At 33.2% G+C, this 23,580-nt stretch overlaps 2 protein-coding genes and 1 long non-coding RNA gene across 3 annotated transcripts; 2 read left to right on the plus strand and 1 right to left on the minus strand.

Annotated features, from left to right (window-relative positions):
* Positions 1 to 3,611: 3,611 nt before the first annotated feature.
* Positions 3,612 to 6,448, plus strand: LOC111804860 (transcription factor bHLH35-like). The gene is made up of 5 exons (XM_023689663.2): positions 3,612 to 3,771; positions 3,869 to 4,034; positions 4,864 to 5,082; positions 5,187 to 5,357; positions 6,277 to 6,448. Exons 1-5 carry the CDS (start codon positions 3,698 to 3,700, stop codon positions 6,358 to 6,360), a joined length of 714 nt encoding a protein of 237 aa, XP_023545431.1. The 5' UTR covers positions 3,612 to 3,697; the 3' UTR covers positions 6,361 to 6,448.
* Positions 6,449 to 6,770: 322 nt separating this feature from the next.
* Positions 6,771 to 9,042, minus strand: LOC111804861 (uncharacterized). Its single transcript, XR_002816584.2, has 2 exons — positions 8,857 to 9,042; positions 6,771 to 7,217 (listed from the first exon to the last, which is right to left on the minus strand). It is a non-coding gene; the product is annotated as an uncharacterized LOC111804861 (long non-coding RNA).
* A 1,476-nt stretch (positions 9,043 to 10,518) lies between these two features.
* LOC111805655 (F-box protein At3g62230) lies at positions 10,519 to 12,622 on the plus strand. Its single transcript, XM_023690803.2, has 3 exons — positions 10,519 to 11,500; positions 11,785 to 11,958; positions 12,134 to 12,622. Exons 1-3 carry the CDS (start codon positions 10,562 to 10,564, stop codon positions 12,425 to 12,427), a joined length of 1,407 nt encoding a protein of 468 aa, XP_023546571.2. The 5' UTR covers positions 10,519 to 10,561; the 3' UTR covers positions 12,428 to 12,622.
* The last annotated feature ends 10,958 nt before the right edge of the window (positions 12,623 to 23,580 follow it).

Consider the following 23,580-nt stretch of genomic DNA (forward strand, 5'->3'; position numbering starts at 1 on the left):
GAGAAGTATTGCACGTTTAATTCTGCCCAAACTAGAAGTTGAGATCAAGGTCATGAAAAGATGATTTATGAAATGATAGGTCCAAAACATGATTGCATATGATTGTATGTCCTAATCCCAATAGTGGGATCACTTACTAAGTATTTCATAAAATACTCAAGTCATGTACTACGCTTAATCTTAGGTAAAAACAAGACACATTTGTACGAATGATGACATCATGGTGATAATCAAGACTAAAGTTAGGATAGATGCATTTCATGGTGTATGTATTCCTTATAGGTTAGATCAATGCATTGTTTTACTCTTTCTTTGATTTATTTAAATTTGCACGTTATTTGTTTTTTGCCGTAATTCTTTAAAAAAATTTATTATGAACATATAAGACCATGGCATCGTACACGAGAATTGATCTTAAAACTGTAAACAATTAGAAAACTCTTAAACCGCTAAAACATACAAGAAACTAACCTAAAATACCCAAAATTGACCCAAGAAAGCCTAAACCAAACCGGTCTTAAACCACCCTGAATCGAAGGTGGGTAAGCTGAACTAGAGCTAAACCGGTAGCTTGGGTGTGAACCAACGGTTGAGGGAAGCACTGCGTGCGAACTGCCTGCTGGACCACGTGCATGGGCATTGAGTTGGGCTTCGCGTTTGGACTGCCCACATGCCTGAGCCTAGTCTTTGGGCCTAGGCCCAATTAATTGAGTTGGGTTGCATGTCTGGGCCTGGACCACGTGCTTGACAACCCGCTGTTAAATTAAATTATATTAAATTATGTTCAATAACATTATATTAAATTATGTTCAACTAAATTATGTTCAAGTTAAGCGAAGAATTTATGCTTAATATCTGGGCACGACCCTGATATCATGTCAGGAATGACAAACTTCCACAATAATACGATATTGTCTACTTTAAACATAAGCTTGTATAGTTTTGCTTTTGGTTTTTCCAAAAAGACTCGTAACAATGAAAATGTATTCTTAATAGACTCATGATCGTTCCCTTAATTAGTCAACGTGAGACTCTCTCCCGACAATAAGTTAAAGTACTTCAATTAAACCATTTTAGTCCATTCATTTGGACGGGTTTTATCTATTTTGACCAATTTAACCTCTTTTTAACCTTTTCAAACGGAGTTCAATACTGTTAATAATATTTAATATAATTTTAATGTCTAATAGAGATTTTGAAAATTATTTATCTAAAATCGAGCTCGAAATTAGGTAAATTTAATTATAAAATAATTCCGATATAATTTATTATTGGATTGATGATAGGAATATGATTAAAGTATATCATTAATTACACTGACTTGAGATTTATGTGTTTAATTTTATTTAACTTATCTTCAATTTTTAATAATTTTAATATATAATTTTCATCAATAATGATATAGGTATACCTATAGTTCAACATCAATAAAAATAAATAAATAAATCAATCAATTTGAATTTATTTATTTATATTTTTCTTTAAAAAATCATTTGTCTTTAAATAAAAATATTCATGGAGTTTCACAATTATAATAATCTTTGGATCTATCAATATTTATTAAATTGATATTCCAACATTATTTATACATTTCTTAAAATAGTAAAATAATAAAATTAAAATATCCTAATTTTGTCTAATTTTAAATCTTCCCTTTCCAGGATTTTTGTCGGGTAGTGCCGAGTCGACTCGCCCCATCCCCCGTGTGACTCGTTCCAACTCCACTTGGGCCCAAATATATATATATATTTTTTTACTTTCGAATATTTATTTTAATCCTTTTACTTTTTTAAAGTAATAACTTTTTTTTAAAGTTGGGTTATTGTAAATATAGTCCTTTAAAATAGTTGCTCGTATTGGTTACTTACACACTATGGTTCAAGTACGACCATGTTGCTTCAAAGTGGGGTTAGTGTTACAAACGAGTTAAAATAAAAGACTTCCCACGTGAGACAACTTTATTAAGATACACGTGTCAAAGTATGACCTCAACGTGCCAAGGTGAATAGTGGGTAATGTCGAGGTTGCTTATAACTTGACCCAAAACCTTTAATGAGCAAATTCATCCACACTTCAAAGACATGATCAACACCAAAATCTACAATTTCTCACAAAATATGTTTTACTCACCTACACAGCTTGACACCATTTTGTACTCAACACTAACTTAAGCATCAAAAAGTGTAAGATTTTGTGATAAATCAAATCAAGTCAGGACACAGTCTAAATAAAATAAAAGATACTAAATTAAATTATTTAAAGCAAATGTTAATATTATATTAACAACTTGGAGGGGGCGAAATGTTCCATCCCAATGATTATTCAACTTTTTTAAGGATAAAGTATTTTTTGTCTTTTGGGTGAAAAATGATTGTGCATTTTGGACTCCTCTATTTTTTGGGTCCACTCTCCCAAAGTTGCAAATCTAGCTTAAATAAATAAAATATATTTTTGTAATTTTTTTTTCACGTTTTTATTAAATCTTTTAGAAATTATAAATTTAGTCAAGTTTATTTTTTTTATATTATAAACTCTTTTTAATTTTAATAAATATATAAATTAATAATAGCCGAGATTATACCTACTAGTATCTACTACTCTTTTGAATATATATCAACTTCGTTGTGACTACGCTTAGTTTAGGAGTGTCGTTGGTTGAGTTGAAAAAAAAAATCTTACATAGATCAACTATTTTGAGATTGGTCGAGTTGACTTGACAAAAATAAGAATCAACATGCAAACGGAATTGTATTTTTCATTTTTTAAAATTTCAACTAGTGAGAAAAATATATAATTTAAAAAAAAGAAAAAGGGAAAAAACAACTCATTCTTACCCTGTTTTGTCCAAAATTGATGAGCTAATAGTAACGGATGCATGGTACTTAAAAAAATAATTAAATAAAAAAAAAATTGATAATCCCAATTATTGTAGACCGTCCATCTTTCTTTTTCTTGTCAAAAAAATAATTAATAAAAAGAATAATATATTTTTAAAAAGAAAACTCATAAAGAAATTAACCACTAGAAGTCGAGAACGTTTATCTCGTGTCGTGGCACAGCCAACCAACCACAAACGAGAAGAAGACAAGACAAGGGCACGAAAAGACGTAAATACCCTTCACTGAATTCCTAGTTACCATATATATAATTGTGAATTATTAAAATATCTAATATATATATTACTGAAATAGGTTAAATTAAATTAAATTAAATTAAATTAAATTAAATAATTCATATTATTTAAAATTATGACCGAGTTAGTTTTTTAATTATTATTATATATTCTGTCACATGAATTAAAAAGAAAATTACCCAAAAAGCAAATGCGAGAGAATAAGACAAGAAAAAGAAAATAATAATTTAAAGAAATGATTTTAAATTTATTGCATTTATGGAAGAGAGAGGCATGACGGTCTGGCAATTGCTCGTTGACCCAGAGTAGAATCCGGTTCACACGGTCGGAACACTAAAAAAACCGTCTTGAACCTTTAGACGGTCGGTCTTTCCGGGAAGCATCTAGCTGCCACAACCCACAACCCACGTGGGTTAATAAAAAAATTAAAAAAAAAAAAAATTTAATTTTCTTCCCTATAAAACCCTCCCAAATTCTCTGACTTCTCCCACCCAACTCAATTCCTCTCCAATCAGAATCTCCATCGCCGCCGTCTTCTCCGGCCATCCGCCAAATTCGCCGCCGATGGAGAACATTCTCGACGAGTATCAGTACTACTGGGAAACGAACATGTTTCTGCAGACGGAAGAGTTCGACAGGTTTTGATAATACTCTGTGTTTTTTTTTTTTTTTTTTTTTTTTTTTTTTTTTTTTAAATCTCTGCGAATTATGTTCGTAACGAAATGGGAATTTCAGTTGGGGAGTGGACGAAGCGTTTTACGGTTCTTACGATTCAAGCTCGCCGGACGGAACGCCGTCGTCGTTAGAGGCGTCGAAGAACATCTTGTCGGAGAGGAATCGGAGGAAGAAGCTGAACGATAGGCTTCTGGCTCTCAGAGCTGTGGTCCCTAATATCACCAAAGTAAGTCAAATTATTATTATTATTATTATTATTATTATTTACTGAAGAAAGTAATTTAAATTGTATAAATTATAAAAATAATATATCTATTGGGATCTGCGTATGCTGAAATAATTTTCCAGAGGATTTTAATAAAATAAAATAATGCTTTCTATATATATTTAACTTATTAAAATCAACACGAGATTTTAAATCTAATATTATATTATATGATATTATATTGGAAAGATTGTGTGAGTTGTTGAAAGAGCACGTAATCATTAAGATCGTATAATAATAATAATAATATGAAATTTTGAATATGTAGAATTAATTCGTAATAAAAATCTAATAATTTTCACACTGCTTAAAATAATGATAATATAACAAATAACAAATTAATGTATTTAAATTCAAAATTTATTATGACATATATATATATATATATTGAAATTTTGTTATTTTCTCAATTTTGTCTCCAAATTAGTTGTTTTATTAATCAGATTTAAGTAACAATCGCATCTCATCAAAAGAAAAAATGATTTAAATCATTGTTATAAAAAGGTTTTAATTATTATTTCTTTGTCCAAATAATTAAAGAAAAAAATATTAAAATATTATAAATTATAGACTCCACGACAAAGTTATTCAAACAATCATTGAGCCAAGGTAAGTTCAAAGCTACACGCATGTCTTTGTTTTTTTTTTTTTTTTTTTTTTTTTCAGGTGAATTATATGTAAGGGGTGAAAGATTATAATAATATAATTAGGTGAGACAAAATAAAATTTAATATCGAAAATAGATTTTGTAATTTATTTTGCCACAACAAATTGGAATTTATTAACGCAGATGGACAAGGCATCGATAATAAAAGACGCGATCGAGTACATCCAAGAGCTGCGAGCGGAAGAGAAGAGAATCGAAGCGGAGATCTCAGATCTGGAATCAGGCAAAATCAAGAACAGAGCAACAAACGAAGACGATGACGGAATCTTGAGGGAGAAGAGAACGAATAAGAATCGGCAAGTACCGGAGCCGCCGCCGTCTTTCCCGATCGAAGTTCTCGACGTAAGGAAATTGAAATTGAAATTGAAATTGAAATTGAAATTTCTAGGGCTTTTTTTTGGTGTGTTTTTAGTTTGAAATTGAGATTGTTGGGATTGTTTAAGCAGTTGAGGGTGAATTACATGGGAGAGAAGACGATGGTGGTGAGCTTGACGTGCGGAAGAAGAAGCGACACCATAATGAAAATCTGCCAAGTTATTGAATCGCTTAAGATGAAGATTATTACGGCCACTATCACCATTGTTGCCAACAAGCTTTTGATCACGCTCTTCCTTGAGGTCAGTCCTCTGTTTTTGTTTTTTTATTTTCTAGAACCCCATCACCTGTACAGCTCTGAGTTCTTTCTTTATTTTTTCCTCCCCAAACCTCTGCCCATTCTTTTATATTTCCCCAATTATTATTATTATTATAGATAGCTAAGGTTGCAGCCCCATGATTTAGATCAGGGGATATGGATTAAAGAGTGATGGGGCGCCATGGGGTATTTGCTCACGCTTTTGTTCTATCAGATCCTGTTATTGTCTTCCGCTATCGTATCCTACCCTTTCATATGATCAAAGAACAAATTCTCTCAGCTTTTCCATATATCCTAGCCATTTGTTTCGCTCTTTCCCTCAAACATGTTTATTTCAGAGAGATTTCCACACTCCTATAAGAAATGCTACGTTCCCGTTCCCCTTCCTAACCAACAATGATATCTGTTTATCTCTGGACTTTTCTTTCGGTCTTTCCACACTCCTGTAAGAAATGCTACGTTCCCTGTTCCCCTTCCCAACCAACGACGATATATATTTATCTCTGGACTTTTCTTTCGGTCTTTCTCTCAAACATGTCTATTTGAGAGAGATTTCCACACTCCTATAAGAAAATGCTACGTTCCCTGTTCCCCTTCCCAACCAACGATGATATCTATTTATCTCTGGACTTTTCTTTCGGCCTTTCCCTCAAACATGTCTATTTGAGAGAGATTTCCACACTCCTATAAGAAATTCCCTGTTCCCCTTCCCAACCAACAATGCCACACTACCCGGTGTCTAACTCAAGCCTAAAAGAAACTGTCTATTAACGATAAGTCTGAGCGGTTACATCACTACTCATAGAATGAAGGTCAACCATGTAGAACAATGTTTACTGAGGAGGATAGAGGATAGGAATCCTATCTAATGTGTATGTTATTGTGGTGTTTGGTGACAACAGGAGGAGATAGCGGAGGAAGAGGAAGTAAAGGTAAAAATAGAAGCAGCAATTGCAGCAATTAGTGACCCACAAAACCCTATATGATGAGCATTTGGTGAACCACATGGACATGTTTTGTGTGTCTCACAGCTTTGTCCTCTAACTAATATTTAGTACAATTGTTTCTCCTTTCTCTCTCTTTCTCAATAGCTTTTTTTGTGGGAAAAAGTCAGAGAATATTCTTTCTCCCTCACCAGACGAGAAATAATAATTTTAGAGAGATAAAATGGTGAAAATGATTGTTTTGTTTATGACACTAAATACATGGTTCAATTATTGGAAAAAAACAATAGGAAGGACACCTACTAAAGTATTTGAGATCTCATATAAAAATCAAATCTTTTTCTTTTTTAAGAAACAATAGAAACATGATGTTGTTTAAGAAAGTTGACAATTTAGTCTAGGAAAAAAAAAAAAAAATTGAAATTATCTTAGGCTAGCTCAAGAGGGAGATTCTCCCACTTCACTCTAACTGTATTCTCAATTAAAAGATGTAAAGTTCGAATCCCCTATTTTAATCGAGGACAATCACGCTTTTCTCGTGGTATGGTCTATGGCCTCTCGGTCCAGAGGTTGGGTGTCATGCTTCCTAAAGTCTTACAAATATTTAACTTACTCTGTCATCATGTTTCCATTATTCTTGACTAATTGGTTGCAGCTAACTCAAAAAGTGAGTAGTCTCCAATGTCAATATCACCGTAGTTTGTGTCAGAGGTATTAGCCATTGTGGCACATGCCTCAATGGTGGTTCTCCATCCGAATGATTTTGGGTAGGGTCTGCTCGAGCCAGAGTCACCCATCTCCTTCCACCCTACCCTATTGCATGTTGTTGTGCCTCTTCTTTGAGGCGCCATCATCTAATATACACTACTTGGCTTAGGAATATGCTACAATCTTGCCTACTGAAAGCCAGCACGTTGAAATATCATAACAATAACGACCCCAAGCAATCATTATTACAATAAGAACTCATAACCACGTAAACTATACTACTTTCTTCATTTGATATTTGATAGTGACGAGACGTCTTCACCGAGTCTATATAACCTAAAACTTAAGGCTCCCATAGCAGTTTTAACACTAGATTATTTCACATCAAAATATTCACAAAATAATTAAAGTAAGACATTAATATAGAAAAAAAAAAATCAAACTAAGATGAAATTGAAAAAAAAAATTAAAAAAACTAGAAATAAATAACTTCTAGGATCTGTAACAAGGCTTTAAGCCCATCGTTGTCTCTATAGCCTTGTTATACATATTGAACACCCTCATCATGCATAGAAATTTAGGCATCATTTAAAAATATTGAGCAGCAGAAATAAGTATAAAAAATGAAAAGTAGCCCCACTTGCATGCCTCAATTACCTAAACATTATGGTTATTTATCACTTAATACTCGTTAGCTTCGTTCACTTGATACTCGTTGGTTCATTCACTTAATACTCGTTGGCCATGAACTTCTTCTCATACTTATCTTAAAATTAAGGTCACATTTTTAGGTTTAATGGATCTAGGTGTACAAATAGTTAGCTCTTGTCGAACCAACTAGTGACCCAATCAAAATAAACCGCTCACTACTGCATGTAAGTTGACGAACTTGTGGTCTCAATATAGTATTTGATAATATCATAAACATAAGGGAAGTGATCTCGTACGAAAACTAACTACGGATACATATGTCGGCCAATTATAATAAACAATTGATTATTAGAGGTTAGTTGACGACCACCTAATAGTTTCAACATAATCCCTTGAAGAAGGGTTAAACATGTTTATACATTAAGTCCTACATGAGCCTATAACAATTCAATCGAATAAGAAAAATTTCAATCGACCCCTTACCTAAATAAATATGCTAGGCCATAGCTAAGTCTCTTTTCAATTTGTGAAATCTAAGATCAAACCCTAAAACTGTTGGATTTCGATAATCAGCCAGGGAAATCCCTTCTTCTCGGTGGGAGGAAATCTTCGACAAGAGGTTGTTGGAAGAAAAAATAAAATGCTTAAAAATAACAAATAGAGAGGAGCTGAAATTTTGACTGCTCTTAAAAGGTTGTTTAATATTCTAAAAGATTTCCTATTTAAATATAAATTATCCTAAAAATGGGCCAGCTAAATCTGTGACATTCCCTACAAAATTGCCGTCTAAAAGTTTGGTGATCCATTCGTATTTGTCAAATGGTCAAACGGAATCATTCTGAAATTATGTGAATCTAAATAAGGAAAAATGAAAAACTCAGGTTTTATCTAACAAAAACGGAAACCAACCTTAATCAAAATAGACCTAAAAGCCGAAGAAAATAGAACCAAATCAAATCGGTCGAACTGAAAACAAGTAATAAACTCAAATCGGACCAGTCAAAGCAACAAGCACAGAAGAAAATCGCGATTGGCGATGGTCTCACGCGAAACAGGTGGTGATGCTTAGAGATTTTATCCACAAACCGCGGTAGCATGGTTCACGATTTGATGGTGTGTTGTAACAAACAATCCGGGAATAAAGCAGAGAGAAAAAGAGGAAAATAAAAGAAATCTTACTTGCAACGTGTTCGTTCAAAGCTGGTCCCAAGAAGGAGCAAAAGCGAGCAACGAACGAAGGGCAGAGCAAAAGAGAGAGAGAGAGAGAGAGAGAGAGATGGCCGAGAAACACAAGGCTCCCGCGGCGCGAGAAGATCGAGACAGGGGAGGGAGAAAAGTCAAAAACCGAAAAAGGGGCGGCGGGTGAGAACAAGATGCCTTTTATAGCTGGGGTTCTCCTTTTCCTTTTTTTACAAAACGCCACAAAATTTTCAAATTTTTCCTTGGGATAAAAAAAAAAAAAAAAAAAAAAAAAGTTTTTATTTTAATTAATTGAATTTTTGAAATATTTAAATTCCTGAAGATAATTTGAAAATTTGTTACAAACTATTAATGACTATTTATTTCAGTAAAACTTTAAGATGGTTTGAAATTTGAAATAATTAATTATAAAGTGATTTTTATTTAATTATAATTAATAGGTATATATTTAAATTGAAGGGTAAAATAGGAATTCAAATTGTCAATGTTATTGCCATCTTAACACGTTTGTTTATATGGTAATAAGTTAGGAATTTTTGTCCTTTGTGTTAATTCATTGTGCTAGAGTTAATTAACTACAATAAAATATTAAAAAAATATAAATGATTTCTTTGGCACTGATTCCAAACCAAACTAATTTTGTAATTATCCGCTTGTTAAATTAATAAAAATAAAAATTTGTCCATTATCTCAAAATACCAACTTTTTTTTAAATTTAAATCATATTCTTAATTTTAATTATACTTTAAATTAGATTATTGCAGATAATCATACTTCCCGTCATCGATACGGTTAGTACTAATGGTCGATGGTCTTCAAATTAACCTCTTGTAACTAAACATGCTTCGAGACGTTGATGCTATGAGTACAAGTAGTCGATCTTCATTTTATTACACTGGTTGTTTCAAATTAGGTTATTACAGTCGAACATGGTTAATGAAACATTAACGTTATTGGGTACATGTTCCGAGACATTGGCAATATTGTCGGAATCTTCGATATGGAAATTCTATTAGTGCACTAGCCGACAAGACATGTCTAAGATTCATATGGTAGTAACAAGATTCGGTATGTAAATACCCGTGCATATGATGCTTTACTTTGAATAACGACAAAATTTAAAACAATCCCCGGGTTACCTGACATGGTATCATATTGGAATTAACGAATACGACAACGCGTAAAAGGAAAAAGGCAACCTTGCTTTTAATTCCAATCTAGTTCTGGTTTAAGATCGGGATTCGTTTACTATATCGACTCTTCTCGTGTCGTATGTAATAAATAGACCAGACCGTTAAACTAATCATTTGTTCGGTTGGAAAAAATCTATTTTTTATTTTTTATTTTTCTAGAAAATTTCGGAATAATTATAAAACTAAAACAAATGGGATCTAATAGTCTTAATTCCAAGAAAATCAAATTTAGGAAGAGATATTAGCAAAACCTGATTTTGATAGATAAGAATGCTTACTTTCTCTAATTGCTTCATTTGCTTTTAATTATCCACAAAATATCTAATTATTCATTTTATAATTATTTATTTTGAAAAAAGAAAAAAAATAAAAATTTCAACTGTCGTCTTCTGGCGCCCGTTCGACAAAATCCTATAAATACCGTTTCACTCCTTTTGCAGTAGCAGAGTTCATGTTCAGAGTTCATATTTGTTTCTCTCTCATCGGCATCCATGGCGGGCGTGGACAGATTGGACATGTTGCCTGATGTTCTGTTATCGATGATTGTCTCTTCTCTTCCTTTCAAGGAAGCCGTTAGGACTTCAATTTTGTCCAAGCGTTGGGTGAGGATTTGGCAGGCGACGAAAAATATCGAGTTGGAGGAGGTTTTCTTCGTCGGACGAGAGCCTGCCGATCAGCAAACCAGAGATGCAAGGAGAAGAGGATTCATCGAGTTCTGTATGAATTTTCTCAGGCTCTACCAAGAACCGACGGTGCGTAAGTTCTCTCTCTCGTTGTCAAATCCGAGAGGAGACGGCAACGGCGGATTCGTTGATGAATGCATTCGATTCGCTGTTTATCGCAACGTCGAGGACTTAGAACTGGATTTCTCCAACTCGGCATGGATCGAAGATGATGACGACGGAGTTCAACCAGAAAGTATGTTCGATTTGCCTCCGATCGTTTACGGTCACGAGAATCTCCGTTCTCTGAAGCTTTACGCGTGCGGTTTCCGCCCGGCGGAGTTCGAGAACTTGAATGCTCTGAGGCATCTCTCTTTAGGATGGCTTGAAGTAGGAATCGGAGAGATTAGGTATTTTCTGAAGAAATGCCCGCTGTTGGAGAGTTTAAATCTGAAGAGGTGTTGGAACGCGACGCATTTTGAAATTTGGGGAAACAAAGATAATTTGAGACTGAGGCGTTTGGCGATTGAGCAGTGCAAGTTTCTTAATGATTGGATTTCGGTCGAGGCGCCTAATTTGACGTACTTCAGATACTCTGGCAGCGTAGGTTCATTTCGTATGGATGTGAATCGCTGTTTCGAAGAGGCTGATCTTAGTTTTGAGATCGATGATGAAGATGATCATTCTGAAATTGCAAACCTGCTTTATATTCTTCTCGACAGTCTGTATTCTGCCAAAGTTTTGAGTGTTTGCAGTTCTCTGCTTCAGGTATAATGGTTTAAATTACTTCAAAATTTCTCTAACATTGTGTTAGTGTACTCAGCTTTGTGCAGCAGGATCGGATGCAAGAAAACCGAAAACTCCCTGTTAAAATTTTTAGTTCAATCATACATGCACTATACACTATGTGGCGACTGACTGATTGAATAGTTGTTCTAATATTTTCTTCTTTTATTATTATTTGAACTAGAAGAGATGCTTTTGAATCTCGAAGCTATAATTTTATAAATAATTGTGTGTTTGTTGACATTGGATTGGATTCTGCAACGAAGGTTATCCCAAACGGAGAAGAGCCTATTCAAATGCAAGCACCATTGAATGTCCAACATTTAACATTCAGTACGAGCATTCATCCAAATGAGTTTTATGGCATAGCTTTTCTCTTGAATAGTTGTCCTCATCTGAGTACCCTCACGCTCATGCTTGGCGAGGGGAGTGTCTTGCAAGTCAGTTCTCTTTCTTCTTCTTTTGCTTTATATTCTATTTGTTTCGCATCACAAAATTCTAGAGTTTGTTTGTAAGGAAATAAGTTCGGTTGTTTGCTGGCAATTTCTTTCTCCGTTTTCACTTTTTGAAATTAACCAATTTGGGAATTATTACATAATTCAATTTTGGTGGTAGGAATATGAGCCACCATTTGCATTGGACATAACTAGGTTCTGGGAAACCAATATGACGATCATGACTTGCTTATCAAAATCGCTGGAGATAGTGGATGCCAGGGGATTCACAGGGACGCCAAATGAAATCACCTTTTTGGCTTATCTTATTCACTATGGTCGTCGATTAAGAGGCGTCTTTGTTGCCATTGATTCTGATGATGGCTTTGAAAACACTCAAATCTACACTCGGAAAGCTCAGATTCTCAACAACATCAAACCAGCCTCTAGGAATCTTCAGGTTCATATATACTAAGTCAGTTATGTATTATTGAGTATTAAGTTGTTGTGTATGCAATGTGTCGGTTTTTATGTCATGTCATGTCATGTGTGTTATGTTATGTTATGTTATGTTATGTGTGTTTGTTTCTATACTTGTACTAGAGTCGGGGTTCTTATTGTCATCGTACTTTTTTTTCCTTAATAAAAGTCGTCGTTGTTTGTGTTTTAATATGTTGTTCGTTTATTAATTAATTAAAGAGAAAATGGATACAAGTAACCGATATTATCTCTATTGGTACGAGTTATTTTGAAAGAAAAAGATTAAAAAACAAAACTATAAAAACTTATGCTTACCTTGGATAATATCATAATACTATCGTATTTTAAAATTATTTTTTTTAATTATAATTTTTTAATATATTTTCTGAATGGTATACTAACAAGTTTGGTAACCAAATATGTGAACCATATAAATTAAAGTAAAAGTAGTATTTAAAATTATAATAGAATTCAAATTTGTTGTACTTTTTTTGTTTGTCTTGATCTTGAAAACAAAACTGAAAAATGGGAGATTTTGAGATCTTATTTGGTAATAGTTTTTTTTCAATGACCGAAACGTAAGTGGAAATCTGTGGGCGCTTTAGATGGAGATATTGAAAACAAAACTGAACAAACTCGAGATTTGAGAGCTTATTTGGTAATAGTTCTTTTTTAATGACCAAAAAGTAAGAAAGAATATGTGGGCGCTTCCTTCTCATGGAGATATTGTGTATTTGGATTTTTCCTTGTTTACCGGTTATTTTATTTTATTTTTATTTTTCTTGTCAACAGCCGACCCATATTGAAAATTGAAAAAGAGAAATTAAGAGCTTATTTGGTAATGATTTTTGTATGACCGGAATAATAGGTGGGAATTGTGGGCTCTCCTTCCTCACCCATAGGTTGTCTTTTGGGTTTTTACTCGTCAATTGAGCAAGAAGATATTGTCTTTTTTCGGTTTTCCTTTTCACCTACGCATATTGAAAATTGAAAATGAGAAATTAAAAGATTATTTTATGGCTTTTGCTTCTACACCAATAGATGTTGTCTTTTTTTCGAGGATATTGTCTTTTTTTCGAGGATATAGTCTTTTTTTGCTTTTCTTTCTCAATGGGGAGATATTGAAAATTGAAAATAAAAAATTAAGAGCTAATGATTTGTGTATGACCGGAATAATGAGTGGGAATCTGTGAGCTCTCTTTCCTCACCGACAGTAGATGTTGTCTTTTTTGGGTTTTTGCCTCTCAATTGAGGTATCAGATATTGTCTACAGCTAGCCGATATTGAAAACTGAAAATGAGAAATCAAGAGCTTATTTGGTAATGGTTTTTTATGACGGAAATAATAAGTGGGAATATGTGGGCTCTTCCTTCTCCACCGACATGTTGTCTTTTATGGGTTTTTCTATAGTAGCCGATATTGTTTTTTTTTTGGCTCTTCTTTGTCAACAGCTAACAACTAGTAGATACTAAAAACTGAATAAATGAGAAATTAAGAGCTTATTTGTTAATAGTTATTTTATGACCAGAATAATAAGTGTGAATTTGTGGGTTCTTCCCTCTCCACCGATAGTAGATGTTGTCTTTTGTGACTGGAATAATAAGTGGGAATATGTGACTCTTCCTTCTCGACAGACAGTAGATGTTGTGTTTGTAGGGTTTTCTCTTGTGAACTTAGATATTGTCTTTTTTTACTTTTTCTTGTCAGACTAATGAGAATTTGTGTGAGCTCTTGTTTGATTTCTTCTTCTTCTTTTTTTTTTTTTTTTTTTTTAGAAATTAATAGCTTATTTGGTAATAGTAATTTTATAACTCAAATAGGTGAGAATGTGTGTGGGCACTTTTTTTTTTTTTTCGAAATTAAATTCTTATTTGGTAATAGTTATTTTATAACTCAAATAATAGGTGAGAATGTGTGTGGGCACTTTTTTCTTTTTATTTTTATTTATTTATTTATTTATTTATTTTATTTTATTTATTTTTTAATAACAGGGAGATATTTAATGAAAAAGAGAAATTAAGAGCTTATTTGTAAGAGTTATTTTATGACCACTCTTCCTTCCCCACCAACCCAATGTTGTCTTTCTTTTTGTTTTGTAACTACACTTAGATATTGTCTTTATTTATTTATTTGGCTTTTTTCTTGTCAACAGCTACCAAATTAAAATTTGAGAAATTAGGAGCTTATTTGGTTATGGTTTTTTTTGTGACCAGAATAATAAGTGGGAATCTGTGGCTCTTTCTTCTATCGATCATAGTATATGTTGTCTGTCATAATATCTCATGCTCAAAAGTGTCAATAAATATGAAATTATTATTAATGAACTGCTGTAGTGTCATTAAGGGTAAGGCTTCTTTTTAAACTGAAATAAATCCTATAACTAACTCCTACAACAACTCAAGTGAAATAAACTATTGAGGTTGACTCCTAATTTATTGAGGTTGACTCCTAATAAAGATGAATAACTCATCAACTTAGACTAATTCAAGTAGCAGTAAGTTGCACTAATTCTAACAGCTTCTACAAGCTTATTTGTTAATAATTGCTAGAGATTTATGCAAAGCTTCAAACTTGACTTTGACAAGTGACTTAGTAAATATGTTTGCAACTTGCTCATTAGTATGTATTTTCTGCAATTCAACATCCTGCGATAATACTTTCTCTCGAACAAAATGATAATGAGTTTCAATATGTTTCGAACGAGCATGAAACACCGGAATTATAGCAAGTTTTATTGCACTTTCATTATCCCAATTGATTTGAATGGGCTGATTGAGAGTAGTCACCATTTCTTGAATAAGCCTTCTCAGCCACAATCATTCTTGAGTGGCAGTAGCTACATATTCTGCTTCACAACTTGACAAAGCAACGGTGTTTTGCTTTTTATTGCACCATGAAATTGCAGCAGAGCTTGGTGTAAAACAAAAACCTGTTGTGGAGCGTATGTCGTTCACGTCACCAGCCCAATCAGCATCCACAAAACCACTCAATAAAAATGACTTTGATTTCTCATACATTAATCCATAATTTAGAGTGCCCTTGATGTAACAAAGAATGTTTTTGCTGCAATTAAATGAGTCTCATGTGGTTGATCCATAAATTGAGACACAACTCCTACTGAAAAGGCAATGTCTAGCCTTGTGATAGTTAAATAGAATAAGCTACCAACAAGTTGACGAAAGAATGTCGCATCTACTAATGACTTCCCTTCATTTCTAGCTAATTTTAGATTTGGTTCCATAGGGGTAGTTTTTTTCTCTTGAATTCTCCGTTCCAAACCTCTCCAATAAACTTGATGCATATCCTTTTTTAGAGAGAAAATAACCATCGTCACATTTCTTAATTTCTAAACCCAGAAAACAATCAGCTTCACCTAATCTTTTCATTTCAAAACGAACTGACAAAGCATCTTGAAGACTACTGATTTCAACACTATCATCGCCAGTAATAATCATGTCATCAACATAAAGTAAGAGCAAGGTGCATCCAGTTGTTGTTTTCTTAACAAATAAGCTCGGATCAGCACATGAAGACTTCAAGCCACAAAAATTAAGATAATGAGCAATCTTTCCAAATCAAGCACAAGGAGCTTGTTTGAGTCCTTATAGTGCCTTCTTAAGTCTGCACACATAATCAGGATATTCCTTAAAGGTAAATCCTTGCGGCTGCTCCATAAAAGTATCACGATCCAACTCTCCGTAAAGGAAAGAATTTTTCATATCAAGCTGTCGTAATTTCCAGCCTTTACTAGCAGCTAAAGAGATGATTATCCATAATGTTACCATCCTTGCGACCGGACTAAAAGTCTCGACCATATTGCTGAGAGAACCCACGAGCAACAAGACGAGCTTTGTGTCTATCAATTCTACCATCAGCTTTTTTCTTTACCTTGTAAACCCGCTTACATGTAATTAAATCGGCATCATGAGGCTTTGGTACAAGCTCCCAGGTGTCATTTTTTCGGAGTGCTGAAATTTCTTCCATCATTGCATTTTCCCATTCGGAAATTTCTTTAGCTTCACTGTACAACTTCGACTCATTTTCACTTGTATCTCCCATAAAAAAAAAAACATGATAAAACAGAAAATTGATTAATCTCAACTACCAAATCAGACAAATGACAGACAAATGACCTGGTAACTTCTTCTGTCTTCGAGGATTTTTTCTTGTGGCAACTTCAATATTTGTAGTGGCTTCTCTATTCTCTTCTGCTTGAATGTCTGTTGCAATTGGAAATTCTTTTCTCCCTAACGTCGAATTGTAAGGAAAAAGTGCAACAGTAGTTGTACTTTTGTTTTTATTTGCATCGTCTCTGTAACTTGAAATTTCATCAAACACCACATCACGAGACACAATAACCATCTTTGTTTCCAAATCCATACACCTCTAACCCTTTCTATGAGTATCATAGCCAACAAAAATGCATTTCTTGGCCTTTGGGTCAAGTTTAGTTCGATTATGTTTCAGTACATGAACGTAACAAATAGACCCAAAAATACGAAAATAACTCACATTGGGTTTATGATGATAAATCAGCTCGAATGGTGATGATTCTGTCCCTGGCCATGGAGTCAACCAATTTACAACATGGCAAGCTGTTTGAAAAGCTGACACCCATAACTCTTTTGGAAGACTCCTCGCATGCAACCAAGTCAAGCAAATTGATGTAAGATGAGCTAATTTACGCTCAGCAACCCCATTTTGTTGCGGGATTTCTGGACAAGTCAGTTGATGCTGAATCCCATGCTCCTTACCGTATTCCATAAAATCATTTGAAAGATATTCCCCTCCATTATTAGTGCGCAAGCACTTGATTTTCAATTCAAATTCTTTTTCTACCGCATGCTAAACTGAATAAATTTTGAAAAAGCTTCACTTTTGTGTTCTAAGAAGTATACCCAACTGAAGCGAGAAAAATAATCCACAAACACCATCACGTAACGAAAGCCGGAATAGTTTGCTGTTCGTGTCTGTCCCAAAAGATCAGAATGAATCAATTCTAATACTGTTGAAGCTCTACTCTTTGAGCTTGTGAAAGGTAGACGATGAAATTTGCCATATTGGCAGCCTGGACAAATCTCATCATGCTGAATATCTTTAAAGACAGGGACACCATCAAGAAGTTGTTTTGTGGATATTTTCTACAACAGCTGAAAACCCACATGACCCAAACGAACATGCCAAAGAGTTGAGCTTGCATTATGACCAACTTTCTTGATATTTTCATCACTAGCTGATAAAACATACAAAGAGTCTTCTTTTTCCACAGAACATGATATCAGTAGCAACATGTTTCACATTAGATAATATTTTGAACATCTTTAGGAGCAAATAGAACATAGTTTCCTGAATCTGTTATTTGTGATACAGAAGCAAGGTTTTTTTTCAAACCCGAAACATGATAAACGTCCTTGAGTAGAACTCTCCCATCATTCAAATCTCTTTCTTTCGTCATAGGATGCATTGAATTATCGGCTGTCATACTGACCTTCTTTTGAAAATGTGGACGAACATCTGATAGAAGAGTTCAGTTTCCAGTTGCATGATGAAAACAACCAGAATCAACAATCCATTCTTCATTGAAGTCTATAAAGGCATGAGCATTTGCAGAAACATCATCTTGACGTAGAGCTGAAGTCACATTTGTTGGCTGGTCAAGAACCTCAGTGGTTAAGCAATATTCCCAAATTGGATCTGAAGAACTATTACTTTCATGTACAACATTTGCTTCTGATTCCTGCATTTTAACTCGACAATTTGGCTTAATATGGCCTGGCTTTCTGCAACGATGATACACCACTTTCACCCAACAATCTCGTTTAAAATGGTCAGATTTTCCACACTTGTAACAAGCTTTAAATGGTTTTTTTGACGACTCCTCACTTTTGAATTGTTTCCCATTGGTTGATGAAGGATTTGAATAATAATTTTGTCTCCTTTGATCTTTGACATACAACGCATCTTCTGACTTTGGGGAAAACTCGTTGCTGCTAGTCATTTACTTAACCAAGGCTTCCTGATTTGAAAGAAGATTCTCCCGTTTAATTACTGTTGGCTGATTTGCCCACCTTTGTATTGAGGAAACAAAGGGCATAAATTCTTTTCGTAGATTTGCCCACCCTTGTATTGAGGAAACAAAGGGCATAAATTCTTTTCGTAATCCACGGATAAGATAATGCTGTAATCGGGCATCACTTACTGGTTCCTCAGCATCTAATTCTGAAATTTCAGAACATAGATTTTTCACTTTCAAGAAATATTCTTCAATAGAAAAATTACCTTGAGTTACCACAGCCAGTTCATTCTCTAGAAATTGCAATCGAGCTGTATTTTTTTTAGTGAACAACTTTTGAAGGGTTTCCCACACTTGCTTTGGTGACTTTAAATCACGAACATGACCAATATATTCTTTGCTAATAAGAGTTCGCATAATTCTGAAATTTCAGAAAATAGATTTTTCATTTTCAAGAAATATTCTTCAATAGAAAAATTACCTTGAGTTACCACAGCGAGTTCATTCTCTAGAAATTGCAATCGAGTTGTATTTTTCTTAGTGAACAACTTTTGAAGGGTTTCCCACACTTGCTTTGGTGACTTTAAATCACGAACATGATCAATATATTCCTTGTTAATAAGAGTTCACAAGGTAAATAAGACTTTTTCACATTTGATCTTCCATTTTCTGCGTAATTCAGCCTTCTGTGGAGTGTCTACTGGAATTTCTGTGTCATCACCTTCAATTAAATTCCACAAATCTTGTTCCGGTAGATAAGCTTCCATACATAACTTCCAATAATTGTAATTATTGCCAACAAGCTTTTCCATAGCTACGCCCATAGAAGCACTCCCACCATTCATCTCGTTGAGTAATAATATCCAACCGTACCAACTTGGTTCTGATACCAACTATCACAATATCTCACGCTCAAAAGTGTGAATAAATATGAAATTAGTATTACGCAAAGAAGATAATACAGAGACAACTGAAATAATGAACTGCTCTACCGTGGTTGTATTTTACTAAGCTGAGGTTTCTATTTAAACTAAAAAAAATCCTATAAATAGCTCGTACAAGGACTCACTTGAAACAAACTATTGAGGTTGACCCCTAGTAAAGATAACTCAACTACTTGACTAATTCAACCAGCAGTAAGTTGCACTAATTCTTACATTGTATTTGTTGGGTAAACCCTAAACTTAGATATTGTCTTTTTGGCTTTTTCTTGTCAAGGAGATATTGAAAACTAAAAATGAGAAATTAAGAGGTTATTTGGTAATAGTTATTTTATGTCCAGAATAATAAGTGGGAATTTGTGTGGGCTTTTCCTCCTCACACAAGTAGATGTTGTCTTCTCTTGTCATCAACTGCACTAGTAGATATTATCTTTTTTTCTTTTTATTTTTTCTCCTAAACCGCTAGGAGATATTGAAAATTGAAAATGAGAAATTATTTCTTGTCAATAGCTCGAAATATTGAAAACTGAAAAAATGAGAAATTAAGAGCTTATTTGGTAATGATTATTTTATGACCATAATAAGTGAGAATCCGTGGGTTTTTCCTTCTCCACTTATAATGGATGTCGTCTTTTTTGGGTTTTCTCTTGTCAACTACACTAGAAGATGTTGTCTTTTTCGTTTGTTGTTTTTGTTATCCGCTAATGAATATTGAAAACAATGAGAAATGAAGAGTTTATTTGTAATGGTTATTTTATTACCAGAATAATAGGTAGGACTCTTTCTTCCCACTAATGGTAGAGGTTGTTTTTTTGGGTTTTCTCTTGTCAACTACACCAGTAGTTACTGTTTTTTTTTTTTTTTTTGTTTTTTCTTCGACAACTAGCAAATATTGAAAACTGAAAAAATGAAAAATTAAGAACTTATTTGTTAATGGTTATTTTATAACTGTACCAATTAAATGTTGTCTTTTTTAGGTTTTCTCTGGTAACTTCTGCATTGGATAGATATTATGTTTTTCTTTACTTTTTCTAGTCAACATCTAGGAGATATTGAAAACCGAAAATTGAAAAGTTAAAAGCTTATTTGGTAATGGTTATTGTATGACCCAAATAATTGGTAATGGTTATTTTATGACCGGAATAATAAATAGGACTCCTTCTTAGATGTTGTCTTTTTTAGGTTGTCTCTTGTCAACTCACCCCTAGATATTGTCTTTTGGTTTTTTTTAGCAAATATTGAAAACTGAAAATGAGAAATTAAGTGCGTAATTAATAATGGTTATGACCGGAATAATAAATGAGAATTTGTGTGTGCTCTTTGTTTTCCATCAATAGTAGATTTATGACTGGAATAATAAGTGAGAATTTGTGTGGGCTCTTTCTTTTCCAACAAGACGTTGTCTTTTTTGGGTTTTCTCTTGTTATATTGTCTTTTTTTTACTCTTTTTTGTCAACTGCCAGTAGATTCTGAAAACTGAAGAATGAGAAATTACGAGCTTATTTGGTAATGATTATTTTATGACGGAATAATAAGTGGGAATTTGTGGGCTATTTCTTCTCCCACCTACATTCAAGGTTGTTTTTTTTGGATTTTCTCTTATCAACTGCACTAGATATTGTGTTTTTTGTATTTTTTTTTTTTTTTTTGTTAACATCTAGTAAATATGGAAAACTGAAAAATGAGAAATTAAGAGCTTATTTGGTCATGGTTATTTTATGATCGGAATAATAAGTGGTAATTTGTGGGCTCTTCTCCTCGACCATGGTAGATGTTGTCTTTTTTGAGTTTTCTCTTGTCAACCGATAGTAGATATTGAAAACTGAAGATGAGATATTAAGAGCTTATTTGATAATAGTTATTTTATGACCAGAATAATAGGTAGAAATCTGTCGGCTTTTCCTTCTCTAGCAATAGTAGATATTTTCTTTTTGTGACTTATGTGTCAATTTCTCTGATCGATATTGTCTTTTTTTTTCTTTGTCAACCGCTATGAGAGTTTGATATTGAAAACTTAGTTATTTTATGACCGGAATAATAAGTGGTAATCTGTGCGCTCTTCCTTCTCCAGCGATAGTAGATGTTGGGGTTTTTTTCTTGTCAACTGCACCCGTAGATATTGTCTTTTTTTGCTTTTTCTGGTCAACGACCCGCAGATATTGAAAACTGAAAAATAAGAAATTAAGAGCTTATTTGGTAATAGTTATTTTATGACCGTATTAATAAGTGGGAATCTGTGAACTGAAAAATAAGAAATTAAGAGCTTATTTGGTAATAGTTATTTTATGACCGTATTAATAAGTGGGAATTGTGAGCTCTTCCTTCTCCACCATAGTAGATGTTGTTTCTTTTGTTTTCTCTTGTGAACTGTACTTGTAGATATTGTCTTTTTTTAGCCTTTTCTTGTCAGCACCAAGAGTAGAATCTTTGCATAATCTACCGCACCTAAATGGTGTGTGAAAGTTCTCTATTTATAATTGAATAAATTACAACTATATGAAAATAACAATAAATGGAAAGATACCAATGGTAAGAAAGGCACATATATATTTGCTAATAAAATATATATGGTAAACTGTAATTTAGTACTAAATATACTTACTCATCCCACCAATAGTAGATCTTGTCTTCTTTGGGTTTTATCTTGTCAACTGCACTAGTAAATATTGTCTTTTTTTACTTTTTCTTGTCAACAACTAGGAGATATTTAAAACTGAAAATGAGAAATTAACCCGGTTTATTTTATGACCGGAATAATAAGTGAGAATCTGTGAGTTCTTCCTCCTCCACCAATAGTAGATGTTATCTTTTTTGGTTTTATGTTGTCAACTGCACGAATAGATAATGTCTTTTTTGGCTTTTTGTCTTTTTTGGTCTTTCCTTGTCAATCTAGATATTCAAAACTGAAAATGAGAAATTGAGAATTCATTTGGTAATGGTTATTTTATGACGAGAATAATAAGTACGATTCTTTCTTCTCCACCGAGAGTAAATATTGTTTTTTTTTTATTTTCTCTTGTCTATATATATTCTTCGAGAGCTAGCAAATATTGAAAACTGAAAATGAGAAATTAAAAACTTATTTTATAACGAGAGCTTATTTGGTAATGATTAATTTTATACCAGAATAATAAGTGGGAATGTGTGGGTTCTTCTTCACAGCCAAGACTAGATGTTATCTTTTTTGGATTTTATGTTGTTAATTGCCCTAGTAGATAGTGTTTTTTTTTTTTTTTTTCTATGAATTGAGAAATTGAGAAATTGAGAGTTTATTTGGTAATGGTTATTTTATGACCAGAATACTCTTTCTTCTCCACCAATAGTAAGTGTGGTCTTTTTAGGGTTTTTGGTCAATATTGAAAACTCAAACTTGAGAAATTAAGAGCTTATTTGTTAATGAGAGCTTATTTACTAGTGGTTAATTTTATGACCAGAATAATAGGTGGGAATATGTGGGTTCTTCCTTCCCCACCAATTTTGGGTTTTATGTTGTCAACTGAGACAGTGTTTTTTTTTTTTTGTTTTATATTGTCAACTACACTAGTAGACAGTGTCTTTTTTTGGTTTTTTCTTGTGAATCCAGACATTTGAAAATGAGAAATTAACCGTTTATTTGGGAATAGTTATTTTATGATCACAATAAAAAGTAGGACTCTTTCTTCTCCACCCATAGTAGATTATATGTATATATATATATTCTTCAACCGCCAGCAAATATTGAAAACTGAAAATGAGAAATTAAAAGCTTATTTGGTAATGAGAACTTATTCGGTCATGGTTAATTTTATGACCAGAATAATAAATGGGAATCTGTGCGTTCTTCCTTCTCCACCAACCGTAGATGTTATTTATTATTATTTTTTTTTGGTTTTATGTGGTCAATCGCAGTAGATAATGTCTTTTTGGCTTTTTCTATTCAAAACTGAAAATGAGAAATTGAGAAATTGAGAATGGTTATTTTATGACCAAATAATAAGTAGGACTCTTTCTTCCCCACTGATTAGTAAATTCTATATATATATATATATATATATATATATTCTTACATAATTAGCAAATATTGAAAACTGAAAAATGAGAAATTAAGAGCTTATTTGGTAATGGTTAATTTTATGACCAGAATAATAGGTGGGAATCTGTGAGTTCTTCCTTCCCCTCCAATAATAGATGTTATCCTTTTGGGTTTTATGTTAT

The sequence above is a fragment of the Cucurbita pepo genome, chromosome 11, assembly GCF_057944985.1.
Source record: "Cucurbita pepo subsp. pepo isolate OVF chromosome 11, ASM5794498v1, whole genome shotgun sequence".
NCBI lineage: Eukaryota > Viridiplantae > Streptophyta > Magnoliopsida > Cucurbitales > Cucurbitaceae > Cucurbita > Cucurbita pepo.